General features: G+C 40.3%; 1 protein-coding gene across 2 annotated transcripts in view; it reads right to left on the bottom strand.

The window, feature by feature from the left end:
* The window catches only part of LOC127523910 (protein kinase C epsilon type-like), a 66,832-nt gene extending 55,441 nt beyond the window's left edge, over positions 1-11,391 (bottom strand). The window contains exon 1 of one of the 2 annotated variants that reach the window (XM_051915080.1): positions 10,362-11,391. In XM_051915080.1, coding sequence (XP_051771040.1) covers positions 10,362-10,709 — 348 coding nt within the window. In that variant the 5' untranslated portion in view covers positions 10,710-11,391. The remainder of the gene's footprint in view (positions 1-10,361) is intronic. The other variant, XM_051915079.1, reaches the window with a different exon arrangement.
* Between the last annotated feature and the right edge of the window lie 1,353 nt (positions 11,392-12,744).

Genomic DNA, 12,744 nt, shown 5'->3' with positions numbered 1-12,744 from the left:
CATTGGCCTTAACTCGCCCTCTCTCTGTTCTAATCACCGCTGTGCAAACAGATACCCACAAGCCACAGAGAACACATGCCGCTCACGCTCTCCCGAATGCGCGTCTCTATGGAAAAATGCTTAGCACTGCTCAGCGGTCTAAAAACAAGCTGAGGTTTTTGAAACAACAGGTTTCAGAAAAAAATAAAAATTAATTTAAGGCCAATTCACACCAAGAATGATCTTTAAAGATAATTATAACGACAACTATATTAGCATCAACGCAAGATAATGTCCTGTTTATTATAAGCATGCACTGCCGTTAAAGTTGCTATAGGTGATTCTCTACATAAACATTTTTTGTTATACTGGTTAAAAGTCTCATATCCTGATAGCATGTTATTAAAGATATGTTAAATGGTCTAAATGTGTTTTTATAAATATATATCGTCTGTGGAAGACGTAGGACCATAATATGTTCATCCAATTATTATATTTGGTCCGAATGAAATAATACAATATCCTATCTGCCTGTCAACATGTTTTTACATATCCTCGAGCAACCTGTTCGCGCAGATATCATCAGCGCGTTTCATGCTATACAGAGTATATACAGACAGACCTCACTGCAAACAAACAGCAGCTACCTTTTACAGTTCCTACCGAATCAAAACAACAAACTTTTGCTGCGTTCCCACCAACCTGTAACTTTCTGACCGGGGCTGTTCAGTCAGACTCGTATCCATGTCAACAGTATCAACACCGAAATGAATCTGCAGCAGTCAGGTGGTCCAGTTCAGAGCTCTCTAAGTTGTTTACATTCATTATTTTTGTAATGTTACGTGCTTGGAGACATGAGGTAGTTTAACGCCATCTCTTGCGACGCATTGCAGACAGTTGTGTGTGTACGCGCATTTATGTGTTTTGGAGGTGGTTGGACGCGTTTTGCAGGGAGGGTGCGATCATATGCTTTCAATGCTAGCAGGCTAATGTTAGCATTTCCCAGATTACCTACTGCACCTTTAAGTCATCTGCCGCTTTAGTTGCTCAAGGTCTTTTAAACAAGATGGATTCTGATTAGCTGTCAATGTTTTTATCATTCATCAGCTGGGAAAAATTGGTTCTGAAATAACTGCAATGATATTGTTCCTCTGTGTTGTTATTATTATAGTTGTGGACTATTCTCATAAAATTAGAATGATTAATAAAACCTTATTGTAATTATCATCATTGGTGTCAACGGGCCTTTACTCACCCTCAGGTTGTTTTAAATCCGTATGACTTGAAAAAAATCAGTAGAAAATAATTAAATTTCACTGCATCGGCAGAAAAAAACACTGAGAATTTTAAAAAAATATCTTCTATTATGTTTCACAGAAGTCAGGTTTTGAACGACATGAGGGTGAGTAAATGATGTCGGAATTTTTATTTCTGGCCAAAATAACCCTTTAAAGGGATAGTCCACCCAAATATGAAAATTTGATGTTTATCTGCTTACCCCCAGGTCATCCAAGATGTAGGTGACTTTGTTTCTTCAGTAGAACACAAATGATGATTTTTAACTCCAACCGTTGCGGTCTGTCAGTCGTATAATGCTTGTCAATGGTAACTCCATCTATAAGAGTCAAACAAACAAGCACAGACAAATCCAAATTAAACCCTGCGGCTCGTGTTGACACATTGATGTCCTAAGACACGAAACGATCGGTTTGTGCGAGAAACCAAACAGTATTTATATAATTTTTCACCTCTAAAACACCACTATGTCCAACTGCCCTGCACATCCGGTTAGTGAGGTCTGAACGCGCTCTGACAACAGAAGTGATGTCTTGCACTCATTGAAGTATACACGCGAGACATCACTTCCGTCATCAGAACGTGCGTTCAGACCTCACCAACCGGATGTGCAAGGCAGTTGGACTTAGTGGTGTTTTAGAGGTGAAAAATGATATAAATACTGTTCGGTTTCTCGCACAAACCGATCATTTCGTGTCTTAGGACATCAATGTGTCGTCACGAGCCGCAGGGTTTAATTTGGATTTGTCTGTGCTTGTTTTTTTGACTCTTATAGATGGAGTTACCATTGACAAGCATTATACGACTGACAGACCGCAACGGTTGGAGTTAAAAATCATCATTTGTGTTCTACTGAAGAACAAAGTCACCTACATCTTGGATGCCCTGGGGGTAAGCAGATAACCATCAAATTTTCATTTTTGGGTGAACTATCCCTTTAATATAAACATGAAGTTTGAATTAGTTTGTATGATGCACTGGGAAGACAGCTTATGCTAAACTTCTACCTTGTACATTCAGTATATGTGGAGGTGGTTGCGATTTATGGATCTGTGTCTCAGGACTAAATATAAAAAGTGATGCATCAATCCTGGTTATACAAAAAAGCGGCCTGTTTCTTTAAAAATGAAATATGAACAGATGAGACTGTGGTCAAGAAGTTCATCACATTAAGCTGTTAGTCCTATTAGGACTGTTCATTTGACTAGGAGAGCCCACTGTAGAGATGCGGGAGAGAGAGACATGAATACTGTGTGCGACTGAAGACGGCCTCCTAACTGCGCACATGGGAAATCAAAAGTAGGTCCAAGAAGTTTTAAACACACGTGCCACTGATTTCTAAATGAGTCTCTGCTATGATTAAACATAGAGGAATACTTTCTTTCCACTCCTCCTCAATTTCGCCCTCTCCTCCTTTATACTCTCCTCATCCATTTCTTACCCTCTCTCTAAGACAGTTTGAGCTCAGCAACAGTCCTCCTACGTCCATCTGTCAACAGCAGAGCCTCAGCATGACGGCTGGGCGGCACGCACGGCTCCCATTCACACTCAAAATCACACACAAATGTGGCCATACGAGCACATTCGGCTCCGTGAACGTACCGGCTCTGAGTGAAACCTTCAGAGATCCATGAATTACTAATAAGACACCACACCAGGGCTAATTGTGCATAATTCATGATACAGACTAATAATGAGAGCCTTTGAAGGTCTGATTGGAATTCAGTTTGAATAAACACTAGGTCCTGAGAGGGCTTCGCGGCTTTAATTTAGTAAATAGCGCAAAAAGAGACCAGACAAAATGAAAACAGCCATCTGGAGATGAAACACTCATGTAAATGAGAGCACAGGAACAGACTACAAGCCTTTGTGTCTCAAACATCATGGGGTGTGAATTACTTTGATTTAAATCTTATAAAACGAGCACGCACACACATGTACACTGATGGTTGTGGTGCACTGGTATGTGTGTGTGTGTGGACATGCAGAGTGTGAACAGGGTGCTGAGAGGATTCGAGTCTGTTGCCGACTCCTGCAGTGAAGATGACTGCAGATGATGGTGGTGATGATGGGAGATTCTGGCCTCTCTGTGGGCCATATGAACACTTCTTTGGGAAAAGAAGTCATTTTTTCAGTAAAAATGTATAATAATATATTTTATTTGTAACATTAACAAGCATATTTTGCATCTACAGTGCCTAAAAGATAATTAGAAATACATTTTGAAATATATACACTACAGTTCAAAATAACTGTTTTCTATGTTAATATATATTAAATATAATTTATTCCTGTGATGCCAAAGCTGAATTTTCAGCAGCCATTACTCCAGTCTTCAGTGTCACATGATCCTGCAGAAATCATTATAATATGCTGATTTGCTGCACAAGAAACATTTATTATTATTATTAATGTTGAAGTCAGTTGTGCTGCTTAATATTTTTGTGGAAACTGTTACATTTTTTTCAGAATTCTTTGATGAATAAGAAGTTCAAAAGAACAGCATTTATTTCGAAACTGACATCTTTAGTAACATTATTGTTTTAGTAACATAATGTATTTAACAAGTGAGCCGCACAAATCCTGAAAAGCCAAAGCGTCTCGATCGCCCCCAGGTGGCTAGTCCCAGTATAGGTCATAAACCCCGCCCCTCTCCATGTAATCTTATAGATGTGAGACAAACTAAATTAAATTACACTTCAAATATTTTTTTCCAAAGATGGCTACGGTCATTTTATGTAGTTTTTATCACGTTGATGTAAGTTCAAGTTTTCGTTTTTTAACTAAATTTGGTTTTAGTTAGTTATTTTAATTTATTTAATTATTTATTTAAAGGTGCTCTATGTAAGTTTTTGACTGTACTAAAGCATAAAAATACTCGTTTCTCTGAAAACCATTGCTACAGCCAGTTATTTTACTTTGAAATTTGCGTTCCATGTCAGAATTTCTGTTTTTGTTTTGGTCTGTGCAAGACCGCACGTTGCCAATTTACCCAATAGTATTTCGCCACCCGGGGAAAACCGCCAGTCGGCGGAAAACACATGCAGCGAATTGCAGCCATGGAAGCCAGCGAACAAACTGGGTCAGAGATCGCAGATTCTACCCGACCTAAAAAGCCTCAGCATCCATCTAAAAATCTCTATGAACGGGAGCATATTAAAAAGCGATATCAACTCATCATGAATCAATAAATCAACTAATTATCTTACAGTGTCTAAGTCTCCTCGCCTTCCAATGTCAATTGAGCTCGCTCCTGTTGCGTGTCTTCAAACTGGTAACCCGCAAGAGCATCCAGTCTGAGGAGGAGGGGGCGGGGCAAACAATATTTTGAATTTGGACTGCAGTACCAATTTCAACCACTAGCTGTCATTCTTACATAGAGCACCTTTAATGCTATAAAAACGGGGTGTGACATCATTATTAACCGCTGTGATTGACAGCTTCTCTGAGTGAAGTAGTCACTGAGGAACCAACTGACATTTTTTGGGATTTTCAGGAGGAGATTGGAGCTTTAACTTTAACTTCTACATTTCCATAACTGTTTATTTCACACCAACATTAATGAGTTGTTCTGCAGTAAACTGTAGTAAACCATTCTGCAGGAGTGTGGGCAGGGCCTTGATAGCGGCTCTACTTCTCTCACTACTACGCAGACTAAGGTCCCGAATCAACACAAGATATCAGCGCCATATTGGTACATTGGCAGCTTCATTTTTCTACAATGGAAGAGAGTGGAGGTGCGTCATCTATACTTTTTTTTTTACAGTCTATGGAATTTACTGTCACGTTTGATCAATTTAATGTGTCCTTGCTGAATAAAAGTATTAATTTCTTTAAAAAAAAAAGAAAAAAGATGCCCAAAAAACACAAAACTCTGCCAACACTAGAACCGAGAAAAATGGCTTCAAAATTCTAAGATTAATATGAAATCTATCACATTGTAATAGATGCCATTTTCCATTCACTAATTAATATAAATTTAACCCTCAATCCACACCAAAGATCAACAAGTCAGAAGTTTAAAACCCATTAGCACTAGCTACAAAGAGACAATATTCCCATATGTGCTGTATTTTGCTCTGGAGCTGAGAGTATAAGTGTGTGTGAGTGTGTGAGTAACTGGGTCATGTAGATAGCGGTGCAGATCAGGCATATTTGCCAGAGTATCTCATATGTCACCTGTATTGTTCCCTTTCACTGTAAGCATGCTCAATGTGCCCCAGGCGAGAGCTCAACGCAGCATGTGAAAGCTAGACAACCGGCGGTGACACACAAAACTGCACAGCACTCACACAAACCAAACTAAACAAGAGGACACAACAAACATATAAAGACATTTCACCGGTCTCTCATCGAGTCATTTCATGAAATTAATTAGTGCTGCTGGATGGACTGATCCTGCTTACCCACAATTCACCCTTCCCCCTTCAAATCCAGAGATTTGAGAACTGATGAAAAACACTGTGAACTGGCGTGACGTGGGAAGGTTTCTGTCTGTGCAAGTCAACATGTTGCCACCTTAGTCTAGAAGCACAGATATGAGATTCCTAAGAAATCTCTGATGGGTGAAGGAACTTAATCAACACCGGTACGCTTTGGCTTGGCAAAAGGGTGATGCGGGTTCCTGTGGCAACGGTATGCCAAGGAGAGGGAGGAGTTTGTGTTTTAGCCTCAGCCTGGCCTATTTGCGCAAATGGCCAGGGAGAAGTGAGGGCAGATGATGTCAATGTCCAGTAACCAGGAAGAACTGTATGGCTAACACCAACATTTAAGAAGACACAATGGAAAGAGAGCTGCTGGGCATAAACCTGTAAAATACTGAGTGCAATCGATAACTGTAATGTAAGCTGTAATGCAGTGGAAAGACATTAAGGAAACTGCAGGCCTTTAAAGCTCATTATCTGTGGCTAAAGCAACACTCCTAGTGAAATGTGTTTTAAGCATTTGGAGCTGGTTTGTAATGGCCTGGACTAGCATGAATATCTATGAAATTAACAAGGATAGTTTGGACAACAAAATGGAAAGGAAGGAAACTCAGTAGAGAGAAAATGAAGGAAACAGAGGGACAGCAGAAGGAGGACAATATGAGGAAGGAGAATAAATGAACCCGAAAAAGACAAGAGCAAATGAATGGCTACAAGATCAACAGAAGTTCTCCCTGCCACAAGCGGTCCCCTTTCTCAGATGACTCCTCAGTAAAAGGCTGGTAACTGAAGGCAAGGATTTCCCTATAGATAAGGGCCACTTTCGCTGGTGATAATGGGATTGTTGCTAACTTGAGCTAAGGGTGTTGTGGATGATCTCTGCAGGGTCAGACATTCCATAAAGAGGCTGATGGAAGGGTTGTAAATTATTCAGTCCGTTCCTGCCTCACACAACAAAGACGGGAGGCTGTCTTAGTAGTGTCTGAGAACCATCCACAAAGACCAGGCTCCAATTACCTCTTCCGCTAAACGCTACACAGACAAGCTAACACGTCTACTCAAACTAAAATAACCATAAGCTTAGAAGAAGATGTGTTTGTCCAAAAGTGGTGCAATTTCTGAAAACTTTATTGCATCGTACCAGGCCACCGCAACATGTACTGGGGAACGATTACAGGCCAGAAACCCAACAGAGAAGTGGTAAAGCAACAAACATGACACAACAGCGTCTTCTTTAGGGTCTGAGGTCCTTGTTGGTTACTTTTTCCACTAAACAGTTTTGTAACACTGCTGCTACTGTTTCTTAGTGGTTTTGTTTGTGTTTGTTAAAGTAGAGGTGGTTATCCAAATTAGCAAGCATGCTCTCCTTGTTCCAAGCAGAATAAAGCTCCACCTGTGTGGGTAACAGTGGGAGTAAATGTACAGATGAAGCTCATTGGATGTGAGTCCACTGAGTGAACAGTATGGGTTTCTCGGGAGACGTCTGGCTCCAGTCTCTGCTACTCAAATGATGAGCCAAGAAACAACTGTCTTCCTAAAAATTAGCCTCATTTGGTTTCTTTTTCAGTCTTAGACATAGTGCCCCTCTATTCATTCGAGACAACGCTAAAAACTTCAAGAAGTTTACATCCTAAGGCTCATACGCCATGTATTCTAACAGGAAAAAACCCCCAACAAATTCAACATCACATCACCAACATGTTTGTGTAAAATTCAGAATTAAAGAACTGACTTTCTTTCAATTATTGAGCTGGAATTTGAATTGAATTGTCCATATTCTACAGTAAGGCCCCGTTTACACTAGTGCATTTTCGTTTTAAAAAGCATACGTTTTGCTACGGTTACGCCTATCGTTTACACTACGCTGATGTTTTCGAACCTCGAAAACGGAGACTTTCGAAAACGCTGCAGAGCCCATTTTAGTGTGAAAACGCTGGGGTTGCGTTTCAGTGTAAATGTACCAAAACGGAGACTTTTGAAAACGATGGCGTGGCTGCCCACATTCGCTCTGCGTATCCTTGACAACCGTGTAATGGCTGCCCACATTCGCTCTGCGTATCCTTGACGACCATGTAAACAATAACATGGAGACTGAACTGCAATCTTTGCTGGCTTTGCTGTAATTTTTAGCAGCCACTGTGCAGTTAAACTCTGCATTTTTTAAATACTGCAGCTACATACATGCGCAAGACGCAGCGGTTTACACTTGTACGCGCATACCCAGTGTGCATGAACGGTCATGTGACATGCGTTTTCGACCGTGTAGTGTAGACGGAGATCGTTTCTGAAACGCTGTGGAAACACCAGTGTAGACGAGGATTGTTTTCATTTTAAAACGCCGCTTTAAAACAAAAACGCACTAGTGTAAACGGGGCCTGAGTTTAATTAAAATTTGAATTGGAATGACAGGAAGAGAAATTTACTGAATTATAGTTCAAAGAAAAGTCCACAAAAGTTAATTAAATATGATGAAGTATTAATATGAACTATATTATCTGTCTATGTGTTATTCTCTGTGTCTGCAAAGCCTAAAAATGTACATTTCCAGGCTTTTGAAGCTTTTTAAATCTCAAACGCTTTCAAACAAGGCTTTATCAAACCGCTAGTTTGTAAGTTGCTTTTCGATATAAAAAAAAATAATAATAAATACCGTTACATGTTCTTTACATTGTAATTCTTAATATTCAAATTAAAATTCTTTGTCCTATTTGTTACCTCAATTCAAATTCTGTTTAAATTCAGGCATTGATTTTTAAACATTCTCAATTCAAATTTGAATGGCGCACAACTCTGATTACCAGACACCTTCACCCTTTGTCTCCGGTCACTGTCTCTTAAAAGCAAACTCTTGCTTTATTAATTTGCATAAACGAGACATGGCAGATGAAGATTGTACTTCTCTGCCTCTCTGGGAAATTAGACATACCAGAGCTTCTGTCTGAATCGTTGTTATCAAGCGTGTCTGTGGCTATGGAGTCTGACAAAACATTCAGCTCCAATTATGTTCGATGCATTTGCCATAATTAACATATGCCACAAACTGCCCTTTTTGTAGAGCCATTTTTTATGATTGGCATTGGCATAGTGAATGCAATTTTACCCTTTCAACAGCCAAAACTAGACTATCGGTCTAAGAGAAAAAAAAAACAAGTATTTGTACATTTTGTGATGATACATTTGTAAGGTTAACATTTGGAAACTAGCAATATTTGCAAAAAAAAACGTACAATTAGTTTAGCATATACAACTGGGATGGGTTAACAATTTCTTACTTGACTAATGTTACTACACAGGTGAAATAAAGAGCTGGCAGTGAGACAGAGGGCTCAGGATGTGTTATGATGATTAGGCTGGTCGTCAAAGCCGTGATGGGGGAATGCAGAGATTAAATTGATTTCCTTCTCACTCTTTCGTCTGACACATTTACAGCGCGAGTTGCCAGCGACAGGAGGGGAAGATTGACCAATGCAGCGACATAATCGATATATGCTGACCTTTCCCTGGGTGTCTAACGACCAAACATACAAAGCACTCCACACTGCAGCCCCTCAGCTGGGCGAAGATTATATAACAGACCAACTCATAATTCCAGGCATGATTAGAATGCTAAATTAATCTCTGACTATTTTTCCATGACACTGAAACACATTATAACACAGCAGCATCAAAACATTCCACTTTTAGACTATTGTAAAAAAAAAATAATAATAATTACTAGTTTGCATGTGCGTTATACACCCTATAAAAACACACAATAGCATGTAATTGCAAACAATATTACAATCTATATTGCATATAGCCTTTCTTTTCTCAAAAGAGAAGACACAAAAGTGCCAACCCTATTTAAACTCTAATGAAAGCCAATGAATTGAGCTCTAAATGAGCCTATTTCTACCAAGTGGACAAAATCCAAAATAAGGTGACTAGCAAGGTGAAAAACTCAGGTCTATGTGGTAGCACTATACTAGAGGTATCATAATTTGTCAGAAAAGATGGCAAGACAAATGACAGGTTGTAACTTATACATCTAGCAAACTATGTGTCAAACTCGTTTTACAGCTTGCATAATAAGCATTGATTATTTCCTTCTCTAGCATGAGAGCATTACATCTCATGAAGCCAATTTGCAAAACAGCTTCACTTGACGGAAATGGTAAATGTAGGTCTGGATTCAACAGCAGCAAGAACATGTTTTGTCGAGAAATGGGAAAACCCCCAGAGCGTGAGAACCCATGAGGAAGGCTGGGAATTAAGGGGCTTTGCTGGGGAGAAGGAGAAACCGACCAGCCCCTGTGAAAATTATGGCCTAGACAACAGATCAGTGTTTTTTTAAATTCTGCAGAATTGCACATTTTGGATGTCTCCACACCAACTTTAGGTCTTTGTGCAGGTATATGAGCTGATTATATAAATCAGGGGTGATAAATAAAGGCAGACATCCATAATGTCCAGTGCTGGGCTACTTCAGGACCGGGATCGAGAACCACTGCACTAGATTACACCAGCGTTTCTCAATCCTGTCTCATTAGAAGTGCTCCATAACCTTGGGTGTGAGAGAATAGTAAGACAGCCAAAATGTGTAGTGTTGAGGGGCCCCCAGGGGTCCCCAGGGGCCAGACTGAAGTGATTACACCATGCCAATAAATTGTGAGATAAACATACCCAATCTTCAAAGTGCCTACTGCCATTCTGCAGCAGGTCCTCAAACTGTATAGTGCAGTTGGCCACAAAGTCATCATAGCCAATTGGTGCGTCGTGAAAGACGGACAGTTCAATTTTCTTCCCATCATAAACCTCTGTTACAAACTCATCATTCCAAGCTGGACTATTTGTCTTTTGCTTGGTAGAAGTTTGGCCCACACGTGAATCGTCCACGTTGAGGGCAATGTACGTGTCCAGCAGGAAGGTCTGGGTCTTCGGTCCAACAGCATGCCGGAGCGACCATGGAGTGGGCTTCAGGTCCAGCGCCTCGCAAACTTTGATCTTCAACACTCCATTAAAAACCACCATGATGACGCTCAAGTGAGATGCAGCTGGCTTCTTTGCAAGAACAGACGTTTTCAGGTTTTGATTCAGGGGGTCGCTATACTCATAGATGTCATCACGTCATCAGTATGCACATATAGATGGATGCTGTGCTGATTTAATCCCTCAAACCACTACACGGATCAACCTGATTCTCTCATTTGAGCAGAACAATCAAATAGGATGCAAAAACGCGATATGCAAACCCAGAGGCTCCTGTTTTTGTTTACGACCCGTCTTTCCTCGTAATGGGAAAGCATACGTAAACAATCGAATTCCCTACGTCTGGAATAGCGCTGAGTACAGAAACGAGTCCAGGAGGCGAAATAGCGGCAGTAATATAGAGGAAAATATCCCAAATGTGATGGTCTTCACATGGGGTTGTCTTGTACTATTCGTTTTCCAATATGCGTTGAGTGGGAGAGGCGTTTGGGATTCCTCCTTCTCCCAGTCTGCTGACGAACCGCTCGGAGACTACTGCCATCCACTCGCCGAGATATTCAGCTGCTTCTTTTCTTTGTTGATTTGAGAAGGCGAAAGCATTTGAGCTACACGCTCATGTAGTCTTTTGCGCTGCAGCCTTCCTCCCTGTTCGCCCTCTCTCTCTCTCTCTCTTTCTCCCCCTCTCTCTCTCTCACTCACTCACTCTCTCCCTCCCTACGCTCAAGCGCCAGTTCAGGAAATGCGCAAAACACGTCAGATGATTTAAGCCGCGCCGCGTCCACTCTGCACCGGATGGGGGAGCGTGTGTGTACAGACAGAGGAGCAGCAGCGTGGGGAAACAGAGGAAGGCACCCGAGGGTTGGATTAGAAGAGCCTGTTGGGTTCATCAATGGACCAAATAATGTCTAGGCTATAAGGTGTCTGTTAAATGAAGGGTTAATGGTAGGATTTAAATTGAAGTCTATTTTAGACTCGTTGTTAGGGGTTTAAAGAACTTATTTCAGTTTATAACGAGTTTCTATGTAGTTTATAACGTTTTTCTTAAAAGACTGTTCACCTTCGGGCTTCAGAATGCAATGCAGCCTGTCTGTGTGTGTGTGTGTGTGTGCGCGCGTTCATGTGAAGAAGTTATGAAATAGGCCTGAGATTATAAATTATAAAAGTTAATGAGGTTAACCAGGAAAAGTCTTTGTCAGTTGTGTAAAACGTGTTGAACTTTGAGTCGTGTTATTTCAACGATATTCAATTAAAAATAAGCTTTTAATAAATAAAGAGTTTTCATTGTAGGTCCAATTTGACCTGAGGATCACACATAGATATGTTGGTGCACTTTTTAATGACGATACGATCATTAAGAACCATAGAAGTCAGTGGAGGACCTACAAGACAAATAACTACATCTGGAACTTATTCCAAATCACAACATTTCGGTTGCATTTCTGTCCCTTATGACAAAATTATAATCAGGAATTGTATCACACTGAGTTATTTGAAACTACAGCTCAGTGTCATGTGGCCACAATGTCTTTCATTTAAGCTACTCCAAGAGATAGTTACAACTTGTTTGAAACAAAGTATTCTAATGATGTAATTTAGTGAACTCTAGTGGTGGAAATTAGTGCTACACAGGTAGCATTACAAGAATTATTCATGCACGCAAACAGAAATCAGAACAGGATGTTCAAGTTGACGGATGACATGGAAGTAAACAAACCAAAGAATTTAAAGGGAAATCTACATATGCATACTGAGATATAGCAAAGAGATCAGACGGTATATGATTAATACATGATTAACACAATGAGAATATTATTCCAGTAGGTGGCACTATAGATTCAGGTTACAGTTTACCAAGTGGAACAACAGGACCTCTAAAGCAGGGATCTCTGGCCCTAGAGGTCAATTTTCCTGCAGAGATTACCTCCAATCCTGATCAAATTCACATGCCAGTTGTTTTCTAGTAATCCTAAAGATCTTGATTAGCTTGTTTAGGTATGTTTAATTAGGTTTGGAGCTGAATTCTGCAGGAAAGTGGATCTCGAGGGCCAGAGTTTCCCACCCCTGCTCTAAATAGGCT

The sequence above is a fragment of the Ctenopharyngodon idella genome, chromosome 12, assembly GCF_019924925.1.
Source record: "Ctenopharyngodon idella isolate HZGC_01 chromosome 12, HZGC01, whole genome shotgun sequence".
Taxonomy (NCBI): Eukaryota; Metazoa; Chordata; class Actinopteri; order Cypriniformes; family Xenocyprididae; genus Ctenopharyngodon; species Ctenopharyngodon idella.
Note: the sequence above shows the minus strand (reverse complement) of the source record. Positions and strands in the feature narration are given on the sequence as shown.